Source organism: Thermobia domestica, unplaced genomic scaffold (genome assembly GCF_964235325.1).
Source record: "Thermobia domestica unplaced genomic scaffold, izTheDome1.hap1.1 HAP1_SCAFFOLD_937, whole genome shotgun sequence".
In the NCBI taxonomy this organism is placed as follows: Eukaryota; Metazoa; Arthropoda; class Insecta; order Zygentoma; family Lepismatidae; genus Thermobia; species Thermobia domestica.
Window position 1 is genome coordinate 19196 of NW_027656647.1, and position 16489 is coordinate 35684.

At 36.6% G+C, this 16489-nt stretch overlaps 1 protein-coding gene across 1 annotated transcript in view; it reads right to left on the minus strand.

Annotated features, from left to right (window-relative positions):
- LOC145677487 (urocanate hydratase-like) overlaps positions 1-16489 on the minus strand; it is a gene marked incomplete at both ends in the record, with an annotated part of 51521 nt that overhangs the window by 14123 nt on the left and 20909 nt on the right. Inside the window, 4 exon segments of the mRNA XM_081747966.1 lie at positions 2386-2606; positions 5990-6163; positions 11737-11847; positions 15734-15877. Coding sequence (XP_081604092.1) covers positions 2386-2606; positions 5990-6163; positions 11737-11847; positions 15734-15877 — 650 coding nt within the window.

The window sequence follows — 16489 nt, forward strand, 5'->3', positions numbered from 1 at the left end:
TGTTAGGAGTGCGTTTTTCACTGTTAGAGTAGACTTATGTAGACCTATACCATTGTTAAGACTGTGTGTCACTCTTAGGTTTATGCGTGTGTCACTTTTGGGAGTTTGTGTGCCATTCTTAGATACAGATTGTGTGTCGGTATTAGGTTTATATGTGTTACTATGTGATGTGTCACTATTAGGAGTATGTGTGTCAATGTAGGACTATGTGTGTCAGTGCTAGGTGTATGCTTGTCACTGCTAGGTGTATATGTGTTATTGTTAGGAGTACGTTTATCATGGTTAGAGTATGTGTATTGCAGTTAGGAGTATGTTTTCACTGTTAGAATATGTGTCATTGTTAAAGTACGGAAGGTATGACGTTAGGGATGCGCACGAGACAAGATTTGAGGCTGTCTCGTCTCGAAAATGTGCTGTAAAAGTGATGTCTCGACTCGAATTTTGTCAGGAAAATTCTGTCTCGATTCGACTCGAACCCATCCCTATATGACGTCGTTGGCTTCCCGCGAAAAGTTGTAGTGACGTTTATGGGGAGTAGCCAGCTTTGTTACTCGTGGCTCGTTGAGCGTAGTAGACGGTTGGTGTTGATTGGCTACCCTCTTACCATACCCCCAGTGACGAGCAGGTCCAAGCGCGGGAAGCCAATGACGTTATACCTTCTAAACTATAAGACTGTATCACTCTCAGGAGAATGTGTCACTGTTAGGAGTTTGTCAGGGTTACAAATTGTGTGTCACTATTAGGTGTATCTGTGTTACTGTTACATTGCAAAAAATAAAGAAAACTACTTTTAGACACAGTAGAGCACTTTAAACATTAGCAACACTCTTTGAACATCTCCAGATTACACATATTTACCCCTGTTAGATACTATTTTTTCCAAATATGGATCAGACATATTTGCATAATGTGTCATCACTTTGTTTCCGAACTGTTTGCCAAGAAGAAGCGTTTTAAATATGTCATACTAGATACTATTTTCGGAGAATGAACGCTTTTGGACATGCGAAGAACAGTTTATAAACACTATTTCATCAACTTTCCCCCCTCAACATCTGTACTAAAATTGTTTAAATTGTGTTTTATTTTTCACAGTGTACGAGTACTGTGTCATTGTTAGGAGTATGTGTATAACTGTTAGTTTATGTCTATGTCTATGACTAAATCTTTGAGTTTTACGTCCCACGGTTATGCCGGTTAGGCTAAAGGAGACGGTGATGATGAGTAACGAATGAATTGGTGGAATGAAGAAAGTGGGAGGAAACGGGAGAACCCCGAGAAAACCCACGCACACGGTGTTTGTCCACCACAAAGTTCACTTGGCGGGGGCTGGGGTCGAACCCGGGACCCCAAGCACCAGAGGTGAACGCTCTACCACTGAGCCACCGTGGCCCCTGTCTATGACTAAATCACCACTTGTAATTCCCATTCACATTTTGTCTTTACTACTCAAGGTATCTACATTATTCAAAACTATATAATTATGAGATTATTATTATTATTATTTTTTTTTTTTTTTTTTTTTACAAAATTTTCAAAAATGAATGGAAAATGCTTAATATTGAGTTCACAAATTCATTTAGGAAGTTTGATCTTTATTATGGACAAAGCTGGTAAAATATAATACTGCACTAGGATGATATGCAGGACTCATGCTGGAAATACATATAAATTGGTAAGGATTTTGTTATTATCATTGTAGATTTAAGAATTTTGTGCTGCATCTATCATCACAGAAGGTACATGCATGACCAGAACTGGATTTAAATTAGATGTGGCCCTAAGTTATTGAAGGTAATGGGGCCCTTTATATCTCCATCTATTGCCTGTACTGCAGTCTGCAGTATTGCACGTTACATCTTGTGATGCAACCAGTCCATACAGAACGTAGGCATCTTATACACAGAAATAAGCAAACTAGCGATACTTTTGGGAGCAGTAGGGGTTTTATTACTTACATTTAGGAGTGTACACAACACAAAATACTATTCATGTAAGAAGTTTTGTAATTTGTTTTTTATCTTATAGTTTGGAAATGTATATCTACTTTTTTTCTGTAAGTTTTTTGGGGCCTCCCAGAGAGTAGAGTCCTAAATAAATTGTAAAGGTAAATCCGTCACTGGGTATGGTCAGCGAGCAGATGGGGCGAGGATGGAAGGCTGAAGTTTGGGCGATTTACGAAACGAGCCCATGGTAAACAAAGTTTGTGTCTTCTTCTGTTTGTGTGTTTTCAAATGTGTCTACAAAGAGGATTTTCACTCTCGCAGGAAAATACACAAAATGGAACAAAAGAATCAACATTCCTTATATTTCGATTGAGCAACAAACTGCGGAATACGCTCACAATTTCTTACAGAAATATGTATTCTATAGAAGCTTACTTACCCCATAATGTCTTGTACGTACGACGGATAACGAAATTTCAACCCTGTAGAATCTCCTGGTACTGATACATTAGCGCCTGCGCGTTGTGCTTCTAACAAGAAAGCATTTCCATAATCCCAAAAGAACATTCCATTATCAGCCATCTTGTTAACTGCATTCACGTGTCTACGAAGACTTTCCTGAACTAAATTTCGAAATTCTTCAGGATTATCAGCCAGCATCTATAAAAATGAAAAAAGCATAGCTTGGTTTTAATAATTCAACATGTCTATTATAGTCTTTATATATGCTTCAGTAGAAAATATATCAGTTCTAAAAATTGTAAGTAGCTTCCTTTAGAGAAAAGGTCCAAGGAAATCAACATGTTTTGTTTCTGTAAGGAAATGCTACTGACACGCTACTGAACAGGCCTGTATCCACGGGTGGCTAAGGAGGCCGCCTCCCCTAAATTTTTACTGACTTCCCTAAAATTTTCATTGTGGCCTTGCAAATGAACTATAATATGGTTGGATCGGCTCCACTAACTTCTACCAGGCTCCCCTACACTTTTGGGTTGGCTACGGACCTGTTGCTGAAGACATACATACAACACATACATATATTTTTCTAATTCAATATTACTAAAAATACTCTTCAAATTTAATCAGCAGACTATAAACGTAGGGAAGGGGCTGAAGCTGAGAGGGCGGCTTCGTTTAGCATTCATAACATCATCATTTCATCTACAAACTCTATCTTTATTGTCAGCCGCGAATAACGCTGCACTACTCGCGAGTGGCTGTTGAAAATTTGGTAATAATATGAACAGTGGAAGCCTTCGTTCAGATGAGATGGATGTGCACCTTCACAGTTTGTTTGTCTGTAAGTTCAATGTCATTTTTTATTGGATACAAAAATCTTAAAATAACAAGAACACCTATTTTTAAAAATAAAAATATTCTGACTTTTTCTTTTTTCTTTTTAATTATTAACTAGGGTTTAATGGGGACGTCAGTGGCTCTCGTGACGATAACACAAATGGTCAACACGTGTTGTATATAAATTTGAACAAATAGCAGTGTCACATGTACGTGTAAAGGAGTGGTTTATGATATTTTTTTCAGTTAGTATTGAAACCGGAAGCAGTAGTAGAATTGTACCACTTCCAGTTTCAGTAAAAAAAAATAGATTGCAGACAGAATATGTTGTTGGAACGTTTAATCGATTGCAGAAAATCACTTCTCGTTATCTATCACCGTTTTCGCTCTATGGTGATCAATCTTAAAACCGGAAATGATTGATTTCTACCACTTCCGGCTTAAATATCACTTCCATTAATGAATTGGATTCCTGACGTTTGACCCTCTACATCCCGACTAAAATTGATGAAGATCCATTAAGTTAGCTATTGAGATTTTTTGCCACTCGGACGAACGGACAACGGACGGACAGGGTAAATATATTAAAGACATATGTAAACTAAACTCCTTAAGAAAGGAGATCAAAGTGAAAGTTCTTAAAAAATTAACATTATGCTACATTGTAGGTTTTTCACTCTGAGACAGGCACGTAGCCAGGATTTCGTAATAGGAGGGGGGGGTCCGTGACGAAACATTTTGCTTATCACACCAGGGGCTGGATCGTTCTAAACTATTTTACTGACAACATATATTTGTTCATTTAGTCAGGATTTTGTAATGGGGGGGGGCGTGACGTGAAACATTGTGGTTACACACCAGGGGCTCGATCAATCTAAACTATTTTACTGGCAACATGCCCATATTGGTTTATTAGGACAATAGAATGAGGATATGTTAGCAAGTATTTTAATAACAAACTATAAAGAAATGTCCAGTAAAAGAATATTTTTAAAATATTGAAAAAAAATATAGTCTTTCGAGGTCATTCGAACTCGGTTCGTCTAGTCTTCATTCTCCTTTTTCTTATCTTCGTTTAATGCCGTCAAGGATAGCAATGAGATCTCTTTGGCAGTAAACACATCTTATAAAATAGATTAGTGTTTCTAACTGGAATCTATGTTGCCAGGCTCATATTGTGGGCATTTCGTAAGTTCTACTTGAGAGTCTATCTGATCGAGTCGATTTATCGATCATCATTTGTAGTCCATAGGATTAGCATGGAGCTAGATGGAATTCGGAATGCTCCGTTCGAATAATGTCAATTTTCAACTTGAACCCCTTCTGTTTCAACCAAACGTTTGCTGTAGTTTTATATTTTTAACGCTGATCCTACTTTTTCTCGTTTCTTTTTGTTTAATCGTTCCTTATTTTTTCACTTATGGTTTCGAAGGGGGGGGGTCCGGAGCCCCCAGAACCATCCCTTGGCTACGTGCCTGCTCTGAGAAGTAATGTTCATTCAGTGCGTGTGTCAGAAGATGAGGAAACCAGAAGATAAATTGAAGCAAGTAAGGCCTATCATTCAGTACGTTCATAACATGGGTTTAACTCTTCCTAGAGAAGAGGATGTAGCTTTGGATAAACACGTGATATCCAAAAGTTTTAGGTGAACCAAATGCAATTAGATTCAAAAATTATAGTGAAATACTAGACTTCTCAACATAACAAGGACCAGCGACTTATCTGACAGAAGTAAATGGATCTTTTCAGCAAATATGAACATGTCTAAATCATATGAATGTCAATATTATGATTCTTTTTAATACACAATTCATGTCTTCTATACGTGTTCATCATGTCCTATTCACACTATCACTTACCGCCTTCCTATTTTCTAATTCCAGATAATCATTAATTATAAGCCCCTGTTAGGCAGATAGTTTATTTTCCTCAAACGGACACGGATTCACATACCTCGCATGCTGACAAATGTTGTCAAGCAGTAAGACAATCCTGGAGATGTTTAAAACACAGGACACCATTATTTCTAGCTACTTTGGTCTACAGTAAAAGCGTCTTTGAGTAAATGGTGCACATTCCACACGAAGAAGTATGCTCATACAACATTCAAAACGCAATTATAACTAGCTTCTTTGGTCTACAGTGAAGGAGCACTTGCCTAAATGGTGTACATTCATGGTGATAATGAGTGTTCGTAGTACATTCAAAATGCCATTACATCTACCTTCTTTGGAATACAGTGAAAAGGAAATTGCCCATATTGTACATATTTAAGATGTTGACAAATGTTCATACTACATTCAGAGTGCCAGTATTTCTAACTTCTTTGGTCTACAGTCAAACGGTCTTTGCTTCAATAGTGATCACTCAACATGGTGAAGCGTGTTCATAGCATTTTTAAAACGTCATTATACCTAGCTCCTTTGCCCTACAATGTTTATTCTGAATTCAAGTCAACTTCTGAATTGCTTCGCGCAAAACGTTGTAAATTCAATCCACTTCCCTTGAATTCACACGTTGACTGCTTGACTACACAGCTAAAATTATTTTTCTCTTCTTTGTATGAATAGAATAAGGCTGTGTTCTCAGAATATTCGTAGAACAATTATTTTAGACTAAAATAAAGAACTTGCACAGCCAAAGAGGATTCTAACATGTTTGATTTTCTCCACTTATAAATAACATAGTAAATATTACTTTATGAAACTAGAAAGGTGGTTTTAAAAAATCAAACTACTTTACATTACCTTGTGTGCTTCCTCAAAACTTAGCTGCACCGGATAATATCCACCATTGAATGGGTTATGACATGATGTTTGATCAGAGCCCAAATCAACCAATCTGTCTCCTGTTTTTTCCAACTCAACAACCATTCGCTCCCATAAATCCACTACGTTGCCATGATAACCAATGCTTACGACCTATTAATTAAACAAAGAATGAAAATAAATCAGTAAATTAAATATTATAAAAATTTACTAACTACATATTTTAATATGTAACATAGTTCTTTGCTAGCAAGTATTTATCACAGAATATAGTAAAACTATTAGGCTATTAATTTTAATTATATAGGAGCGTTTTCAAAATCAAAATACGTGTCTGAAATACGTGTTCCGTGTTTTGATGTGATGAGTTTGCTTATTTAATCACGCTTTTCTACCCAATCGGATTAATCATGACGGTGAGAACGAAGGTATGAAAATGAGAGGAGTGAAGAGACCACACAAGCTGATGTTTGCACAAGAATATTAAAATTGAAGGCAAACAAAGGGAATAATAACATTTTCGAATTTGAAGCAGTTGTAGAATAGAGGTTTAAAGGGTCAGAACTTAACCCAATGAATTTCGCCTTTTTCAAAGACTGATCACTAACAGTGATTTTTTTTATTTCATTGGCATTAAATGTTTCCAATTTGAAGGAATTTATTGGGATCGTTTCTCCATCAACTATTTGGATCGCCAGGATATTTTTTGTGCATGCGTATCTAGTTTTGTGATATTTTTATCTATCTACATACATACAAAACATATATACACAGGTATGATATATGTGTGTATGAGTTTTAGTGTATTTTAATATGTTAATTGTAATATTGAGAAATTCGCATACAAAACTCCTTCTGAATTTCCTTTATATTTTACAATATATATATATATATATATATATATATATATATATATATATATATATATATATATATATATATATATTACCGTAAAAGAGTCGAAATTAAAATGCTATTTGTGTGGTCACATACAGAATAAAATTACAAAAGTTTACAATGATTACTGGAAATTAATGTTGTCACCCATTTCGCATATTTTAAAAGCACATGGTTTCTAATGTATTGAAATTTAATTTCTTATCGATAGTATAGAATGTTGTAAATTTCTATAACTATTCTCCAAGTGGATTTGTATACAAGACAACCAAAAGCAGTTTTGTCAAGTTTAACAAAAAGTCCTAAATAAGCCTCTTGAAAACAGCTCTTATTTGTAAAAGGATACATAATTATCGCTTTTAGCTGTTGCAATGGTCTGTCCAAGCAGCTTGATAACAATTCAGCGCAGCATAACAACAAAAGCAGCTTCTCTTATATATAAAGGAAAAAGAAGTTTGGTAAGGTGACTGTAGGGCGGCGCCGAATTCTACTTCGCCCCGGGCACCGAAATCTCTAGTTATGGCTCTGGTCACATGTAGATAATGATAAGCATAACAGTACACAGATGATATAATGTGTGTTAAATAGTTCGACTCGACATTAATGGCTTTATATCTGACAGTAAAGTGCTTAAATCACCGACGGCGCCAATTTCTCCGTAAATTTGGAGGGTGTCATTCAGATGCAGAAGGTATATATATATATGAGGATTTTAAGACAAATTGCATTCAAATTATGCCAAATATTATATATTCATAAATACAATAGGGGGCCCACATGAGCTTTGGGGACCCCGGGACCCCAGGACCAGCGCCCTTGGAAATCATTGTATCTCATAAGCTGTCACAATAAATAATGACAAGACCTAATAAAAGAAAATTGTTCGCTGTTGTCTTCTGTATTTGACTGTATAACGGAGCATTATTTTTAGCTTTACTTCTCAACTGTGCTAGCAAACGGTTGGACTACAAGTATATCGTAGGCTAATACTAGAAAATGATAATATTGTCCATAACTGGTAGATTTTGTCTGCACCCATACCTAGCAACAATGGAATATTGTTTCTCGTGAGCACTGAAATGAAGCAGTGTTGGGTTCCGTCAGAGGAAAGATGGATGATATTTGTGATATGAAATGATGGATGATATGAAATTCGCACCCAACATAGAGGTCTGCACGGGCCGAAATTTTTAGCCTGAGCCCGGCCCGGCCCGTGAATTTATAATGTGAGGCCCGACTCGAGTCCGAAATATGTTTTAGCATTTAGACCTGAGCCCGGGCCGAGCTCGTGCAATAATCAAAGGAGCCCGAGCTACAGAAACTTAATAATTAGCCCAAATTGTATTTTTATTTACAGCAATTATAGATTTAATTTTGCAGTTGTGCTTTGAAAGTTCTCCAGAAAGTACGGTCTAATAAATATCGTTGTACAGTATATTTACAAAATTAGGCCCGAAAGGCCCGAGAAATATGGTTTCATATTTGAAAATTTACGGCCCGGGCCCGAAGTGATGTATGCTTTGTAACCCCGAGCCCGGCCCGCTCAGACCCCTAACCCAGCAGAAGTGTTGGCATTATACTGTTTTACCAGCGTCGTGAGAATAATTTGGGAGCTAATTGAAAGAAAGAAGTAGTGAACGCCAGTCTGGAAAGCCAGCATTAACAGCAAGGAAAACTACTAGTAATGTGCTCATCACACATCACCCCACGAACCGCCTCCGAATGGCTGTTGGGCCAGGTGTTTAGTATAGTTTTAGATTTTATCTGTAAACTAGCATCAATTACCCGCTTCGCTGAGTTAAATTAAGAAAAAAATAGCAATATGTTCCTTTAGTAAATCACTTTTTACTATTACTAAAGTCCTCTCGGATATCGGACATTTTCGATCATTTTTATATTTCTCTCCTCTCCTCTACCCTACGTGGCGTAGCTGAATTTAGATTTAAATGGCATCGAAAATGTCACTGTTCTTCACAACGACCCCGAAAGCTATAGATTCAACATTAATATTGGTAATTTCAATCATTTATATATATATATATATATATATATATATATATATATATATATATATATATATATATATATATATATATATATATATCCCCTCCCAAAAGTTGCAGGTATAAATTTGGATTTAAACGGCATCAGAAATGTCACTGTGAATCTCACGACCCTGAAAACTATTGATTGGGCACTAATGTGGGTCATTTTCGATCAGTCACCCGATATCATCCGTCCTTCAGCAATTTGAAGGACAATACATGTATCTCCCCTTCTCCTCTCCCATGTTGCAAGGCACGAAATCGGAAGTGTCACTGTTCATCTCAGCGACCACGAAAACCATGGATTCGACACTGGTATTGGGCATTTTTGATCATTTTAATATATCTCCTTCCTCCCCTCCCCAAGTTGAAGTGCAGAATTTGGATTTAATCAGCATCAGAAGTGTCACTCTGCATCTCAACGACCCTGGAAACTATAGATTCGACACTAATATCGGTCATTTTCGATCATTTATGTGTTCCTCCCTCTCCCCCCTCCCAAAAGTTGCATGTCAAAGTGAAATGACAAAATAATCTCTGGTTTGAACCTCATCTATGATAAAAGTTTAATATAGATCGTTTTAGTGGTTCAAGAGTAATGAAGTTACAACGAGATACTTTGTATTGGTTGATAATTACCTGTATCTTGGGCAGAAAGTGCTTCTACACAAGCACTATACCTGATATAATGCTAATTAAAAATAACAAAAGAAGAATGTTTTAATATATGTAAGAAATATACATTATTGTATATTTGGTTGCTATGTAGTTTGTTTATAGATACCTAATTAACATGTATGATTGCAAGACAGTTTGTGTGAATATACGTTAAAAGAGAATCAACGAATAAATTATTTAATACTCATCATCGACTTGTAATTTCAGTAGAAAAGGTGATAATACTAGTGGATATAATTACTGAAGATATTTTAAGGTGTAAACGATTATTGCCACTAAAGATTTACTTATATTATTAGCCGAACCAGGGTTGACGACTACCTTTGATGAGTCGTTGTAAAATTTTTGGTTTACCTCACCCGGGACCTCTTGTAAATTCATATCCCGAAGTCTAAAGTAAGGGTGAATTTACCTCAGTAAGAAGGTTCATGAATACGAACTCAACTATTCTTATAAGTGGTAGAATAATCACAAGAAAAATTATGATCGGTGAGATAGTAGAGAATGAAACTGTTGATCATTGTGATTTATGTTTTAAAATGTAATTACCTCTTACGTTTTTGACTTCGCACCCTTCGTTGATTATATTAGTAAGCGACGACGTTTTTATAATAAAAGATAAATATTAATGGAATAAAAGACTTATTATAAATGTATCTATATGAAGGAAACTTAATGAAGTTATATACGAGGGGCGATCAAAATGTAAAGGACATAATTAATATAATATCATTATTATAAACGGACCAGTGGTTCTTAAATATAAAAGTCAAGCTCCCTTGTAACTTTTATATTTAGTCCCATTATCGGGCGACATTTTATACAACGAGATACTTTGTATTGGTTGATAATTACCTGTATCTTGGGCAGAAAGTGCTTCTACACAAGCACTATACCTGATATAATGCTAATTAAAAATAACAAAAGAAGAATGTTTTAATATATGTAAGAAATATACATTATTGTATATTTGGTTGCTATGTAGTTTGTTTATAGATACCTAATTAACATGTATGATTGCAAGACAGTTTGTGTGAATATACGTTAAAAGAGAATCAACGAATAAATTATTTAATACTCATCATCGACTTGTAATTTCAGTAGAAAAGGTGATAATACTAGTGGATATAATTACTGAAGATATTTTAAGGTGTAAACGATTATTGCCACTAAAGATTTACTTATATTATTAGCCGAACCAGGGTTGACGACTACCTTTGATGAGTCGTTGTAAAAAATTTTAGCAACCAAATATACAATAATGTATATTTCTTACATATATTAAAACATTCTTCTTTTGTTATTTTTAATTAGCATTATATCAGGTATAGTGCTTGTGTAGAAGCACTTTCTGCCCAAGATACAGGTAATTATCAACCAATACAAAGTATCTCGTTGTAAAGTCACAAAGACAGTCAAGTTTATTTTTATTTTTTCACGTTGTACCGTCAAAGTAAAATGACAACATCGTCCCAGCTCCGAACCTCATGTATGTTGAAAATTTGATCGAGATCGGTCGGATGGTTCAAAAGTAATTAAGTCACAAACCTAGTCACGTTTATTTTTATTTTTATTGATTTTTATATATCTCCCCCTTCTCCCCAACGCCAACATTGTTCAATCAAAGTAAAATGATAAAATCCATCCCAGTCCCGAACCTCATCTATGTTTAAAATTTGATTGAGATAGATGTGGTATTTCAAGAGTTATTAACTTTTATTTATTTTTATAATTCCCCCCTCCACCCTCCTGAGTTCTACCTTCAAAGTGAACAGCTAAAAACTCCCAGGCCAGAACTAGATCTACGTCAAAAATTTGATCGAGATCGGTCGGGCGGTTCAAGAGATTAAGAGTCACAAACATAGTCACTTTCAATTTTATAATATAGATTAACGAAATAAAAGTTAATGAGGAGAATGTTGACAGAACAATTAACAAGCCGTAGCGAGCTTTAAGGCTCACTTTCAAATTACTAATGCATGATGGTTTTTCTGGTTGTTCTTCTCTTATAATTCTTTCAAAGCAGCATCTGCTTTACTACACCATTTCTGTTACAAATACAACTTGAGTAACAATATTAAATTCAATTTTTGAAGAATACGTTACCTCTTTCTTCTGTCTTGCTGAACGTATTCTTGGAATCAATTTATCCAAATCATCCTCAATCTCCAATAGCCATCCTTGGTCAAATCGCTTTTTTAAGGCCTCATAACTAACCTGATAAACGAAAAGGGTAAAAAATAAATATATAAATAAAACAAAGAAATCAGTTACTAATTCCTGAATCTTATAATTTTCTAAAACATTCGTATTTTCACATCTTCACAAAGTATATGTAGAGCTTTGTGCATAGTCCTTCAAATTGCTAAAGAAATGATGTTACAGTAGTATAAGCTAATATAACGGAAATATTTCCATAATGAGAGATAGTATTTTTAGATATCTCATCTACAATGAAGCTTAGAATTAATTCCAGTTGAGTTCCCGTAAGCAGTAATTCCAGATAGATTTAAAACAAAATGGTAGCTAACTTAATAACCTATCACCATAGAAATACTTAAGTTATTTTAGCTTATACAATACAAGCAGTGGTGGATTTAGCCCAGGGCTGAGGGGGCCTTTATCCCCTCCAGATTTTTGACCGGCAAAAATAATTTATTATTTATTTATATTTTAAAGTTTATAGTAAACTCATGATATACATATCCTAGTCTGGGTTCTGGCTGCCACCACAGTTTTTAAATTCTAAATTCGCCACTGTATATAAATATGAGTCGTTAGTCTTGCAATAGTTCCACAGCCCAAAAGCAGGCACGTGTATACGCCATGATCGACTATTAAGTAAAAAAAAAAGTCAAACTGACCCAAGAAGTAGTGTGGCAGAGCGGACTATTTAAGACGGAGGCCACCGCTCCGTCAGTATCCTCAGTCAGTTTTTAGTGGAAGTGACAATGGGTGATCAACAACGTCTGATACGCGGACTGTTACTGTATTGTATAAGTTCGAACTTGGGCATAACGCAGTGGCAACAACTCAAATATTATTCATGCGAAAGGGAAAGGTGAAGTGAACTACCACAGCAACTTGTTGGTTCCAGAAATTTCATGTAGGTTGTAAATGTTGAAGATCAGCGAAGGTCCGGCCGCTTCATAGTAATAGGTTATGAAATCATACCACATGCCCCTGACGAAAACAAATCTACCAGTATAGTAATAAATCCATCACTATACACCCACTGAGGACTAAACCCGCAAACACACATATAAAGCGTTAGGCACTTAGCTACGAAGGGGTGCGCGACTTATAGTAGGCCTAATTCTCCAATCAAGAATGAAGAGAGAAAATAAAAAGAATCGAGACGAAACAGAGAGTGTATAATGTCTCGTCTCGTCTCGATACATTCCCTAGATGTACTGATGTTGGAATGTATGATCCAGAGTTCGATTCCCGATGAGAGCTCTCAGCTCTGAATTTCCGGTATTGACCTATCGGTTCGCTTAATTAATTTTAATTTTCTCGCTATTGCATTACACCTCAACTATAAATACTCTATGGCACTCTATAATTGTCTTTCTTAAGTATGTTGTCTCAAGATTGAATTCCTATTTACACCTCAACTATACCTACTCTATGCCACTCTATAATTGTCTTATAGAGTGGCATATACAGGGTGGCGCGTATTGTATCTACCAACTTCAAATGAAAATACAAAGGTGTGTTATGCAAGTTTTAATGCAAAACTGTTATGGAATATAAGTATATGGACTGGCAATTTGTACACTGTACAACACTTGTCGAAGGAGCTCACTAAACTTTAAAAATAACGTCCTGTAAATGTCCGCCTTTTTCCTGGATGCACTGCTGCAGGCGACGTGGGAAGGCATTCATCACACGCATTAACGTATACTGTGGAATGGAACTTATCACATGACGAATGGCAGTCTTCAGTTCGTCAATTGTCTTCACGCGATTGGCAAAGACCCTTTCCTTAACATATCCCCAGAGGAAGTAATCAGGAGCTGTTAAATCTGGGGAACGGGATGGCCATGAGACATCGCCAAATCGGGATATCACGCGGTTTGGAAATGTTTCTCTGAGTATAGACATACTTTGGCGTGCCGTGTGTGCCGTAGCACCGTCTTGCTGGAAATAAACGTTATTGATCACACCCCTTTCCTGCAATTCCGGAATGAGAAACGTCTGTAACATATGGCAGTAGCGGTCGGAATTTACAGTTGTTGCATGTCCGGCGTCATCCTCAAAAAAATAGGGACCAATAATGCCACACATTCCAACTGCACACCATACCACAACTTTTGGGCTACCTTGAGGCTTTTCATGTAATGAACGAGGATTCTCCTGAGACCAATACCGGAAGTTTTGCTTATTAACATACCCAGTCAGGTGGAAGATTGCTTCATCGGACATCAAAAGTTGTTGGAGGAACAGTGGATCTCGGTTAATCAACTCAAGAATGTTCTGGCAGTTATTGAGTCTGTTTTCCTTATCAATGGCTCTCAACTCTTGTACCACCTGCAGTTTATACGGATGGAACTTCAAATCACCCAGCAAACGACCCAATGAACGTCGTGTCAAATGTAATGTTCGTGCATGTCGCCGTGCTGAACGTTTGGGACTGCGTTCCATCGCTACGCGCACTCGTTCCAAGTTTACATTTGTTCGAACACTTCGTCCACGACCTGGTGATTTCCGGTTCACAACACTACCTGTGGCCCGCCACTGTCTCACCCATCTCAGAATACTGTGTCTCTCGGGTATAGCAACATGGCGATCATCACTGTTTCGTCGCAGTGCCCGCTGAGCCTCACTGACAGAACCGGTTCGGATAAAGGCTTCCACCGCCGCAATTCGCGTCTGCACAGACCACCGCTCCATGGTAAACTAATTGCCAGAGGCCCTGCTATTCAGTGCCGTAAGCATGCGCAGCATTCGTACGCGCATTTGATCAGGGTTGCCAACTGCAACTGGTAGATACAATACGCGCCACCCTGTATTTTGTCTCAAGATTGAATTCCTACCTTAGGTTAATTATATGTCTCCAGTTAATACTGGATACACTGTAAGCAGAATTGTTTCGCTTCTACATCAAAATTCGGAAGTATATGGTGAACTCTCTTACGCTTTTTCGAGAGCCCTACTCACTGACAAACTTGGGAAGCAAGTTTCAGCAAAGCGCATATGCATAACACAGACATGCTGAGTGAGCGATTCATTCTCACTATTCAAACCGTTCAGTATCTGTCATCTCGAGTTGTCTCCCTGATTAACGCGTGAGCAGGAAGTCCGAGCACTGTTCGAACAAATCACTTAATTATTTTCATAGCGAATGAATAATCGTTCAATTATGCCGATCTCTACTACTTATAGAGTAGCTTTCACGTTCGTAGCACTGTCGTGAACGTGGTGTAATGATGGAAAGTATATAATCAAGGGGGGAAAGCTAGCGGTGCGTATGTGCTTGTGTGTGTGCGTGTGTGTGTGTGTGCGTATGTGTGTGTGTGTGTGTGTGTGTGTAAAATTTAAGGAAAATTTCTGGTGACTGTAATATGACATATTGGAAAGAAGGAAGTAAAGAAATCAAAGAAACGATCCAATAGTGTATATATAATAGTCTAAACTTTAAGCAACAGTACGCACAGCTATATACTTGATGGTTTACGTGATCATGTAAACTGCATAACGCGCCGCCACTGCTGCTTACTAGTAACCTTAGTAACAAGGAGATTTGATTTCGAGAGGCCAATGAAGTAAATGATTAATGTAACTAAGGAGTTTGAATTTTGAAACTAAAATATTAACTGACTTTCATTAATGTTTCAGCAATTTCCAAAAAAAAAAAAAAAAAAAAAAAAAAAAAAAGGACAGAAAAAATTACTTTTTCTTTCTAACTTTCAGAAAGGTAAACTCAGAGAATAATTATTCCCAGCATTCCGCAAGTCAATTGTGCAAACTGTTGTTCCTTCTTTAGCTTAGAATAGCTCACGAAAATTAAAGAATGTGCATTGTTTCACGTTCACCATTTACAATAGAGGGGGTGGCTCTTTAACCCAATAGCCACACCCGAAAAGTGTCACGTACGTACCTCTGCCACAATTCCAATGCAACCACAAATGACAGCAGCCTTTGCTTGAGCTCCGCTCATTCCTCCCAGACCGGAAGTGACGAATACTTTGCCCTGCAGGTTGCTGGTACCTAAATGCTTGCGGCCTGCGTTCAGAAGAGTTATCTGAAAAAGAAAAAAGAAAAGTATTTTATTTTCTAAATACGGTAGAGTTCACTTTTGCACGTAGTACAATTTACTGAAAAGTGCACTAGACTGAAATAGTAATATCGTTATTATATCTGCATTAACGTGCTGATCGCCATGATTTTATGTATACAAATCCGGGAATTAATAGGTGTGTTGTGAAATCAAGCATAATCGAGAACAATGGCAGCCAAATTATTCATACTTGGACAATATTTTGAAGACCAGTAAAATTCGGAGGGGGGCGAATTACAAATTTAAAAACAATGGACTACTGTTTTGAAATTTTATGAGTAAAATTAGTAATTCGCAAAGAGTAATTTCTAAGAAACTTACAGGGTGGCCCAAAAGTAGGTATACAGTCCCGTATTGTATTTTATATCATTTGTTATTGTTATTAAACAGGTAGACCTAGTTTCTTTATTATTTGTTCTTAACGGCATTTTACTTATAACTTAAGCCCGGAACAGTCGAAGGAAATAAATCCATAAACTAGGGTGACCAGATTTTTTTAAATCCAAAAGAGTATATCAAAAAAAAATTGACTAAGTATGAAGACAAGGTGAATTACAATGTTTTATCCAATGCGCA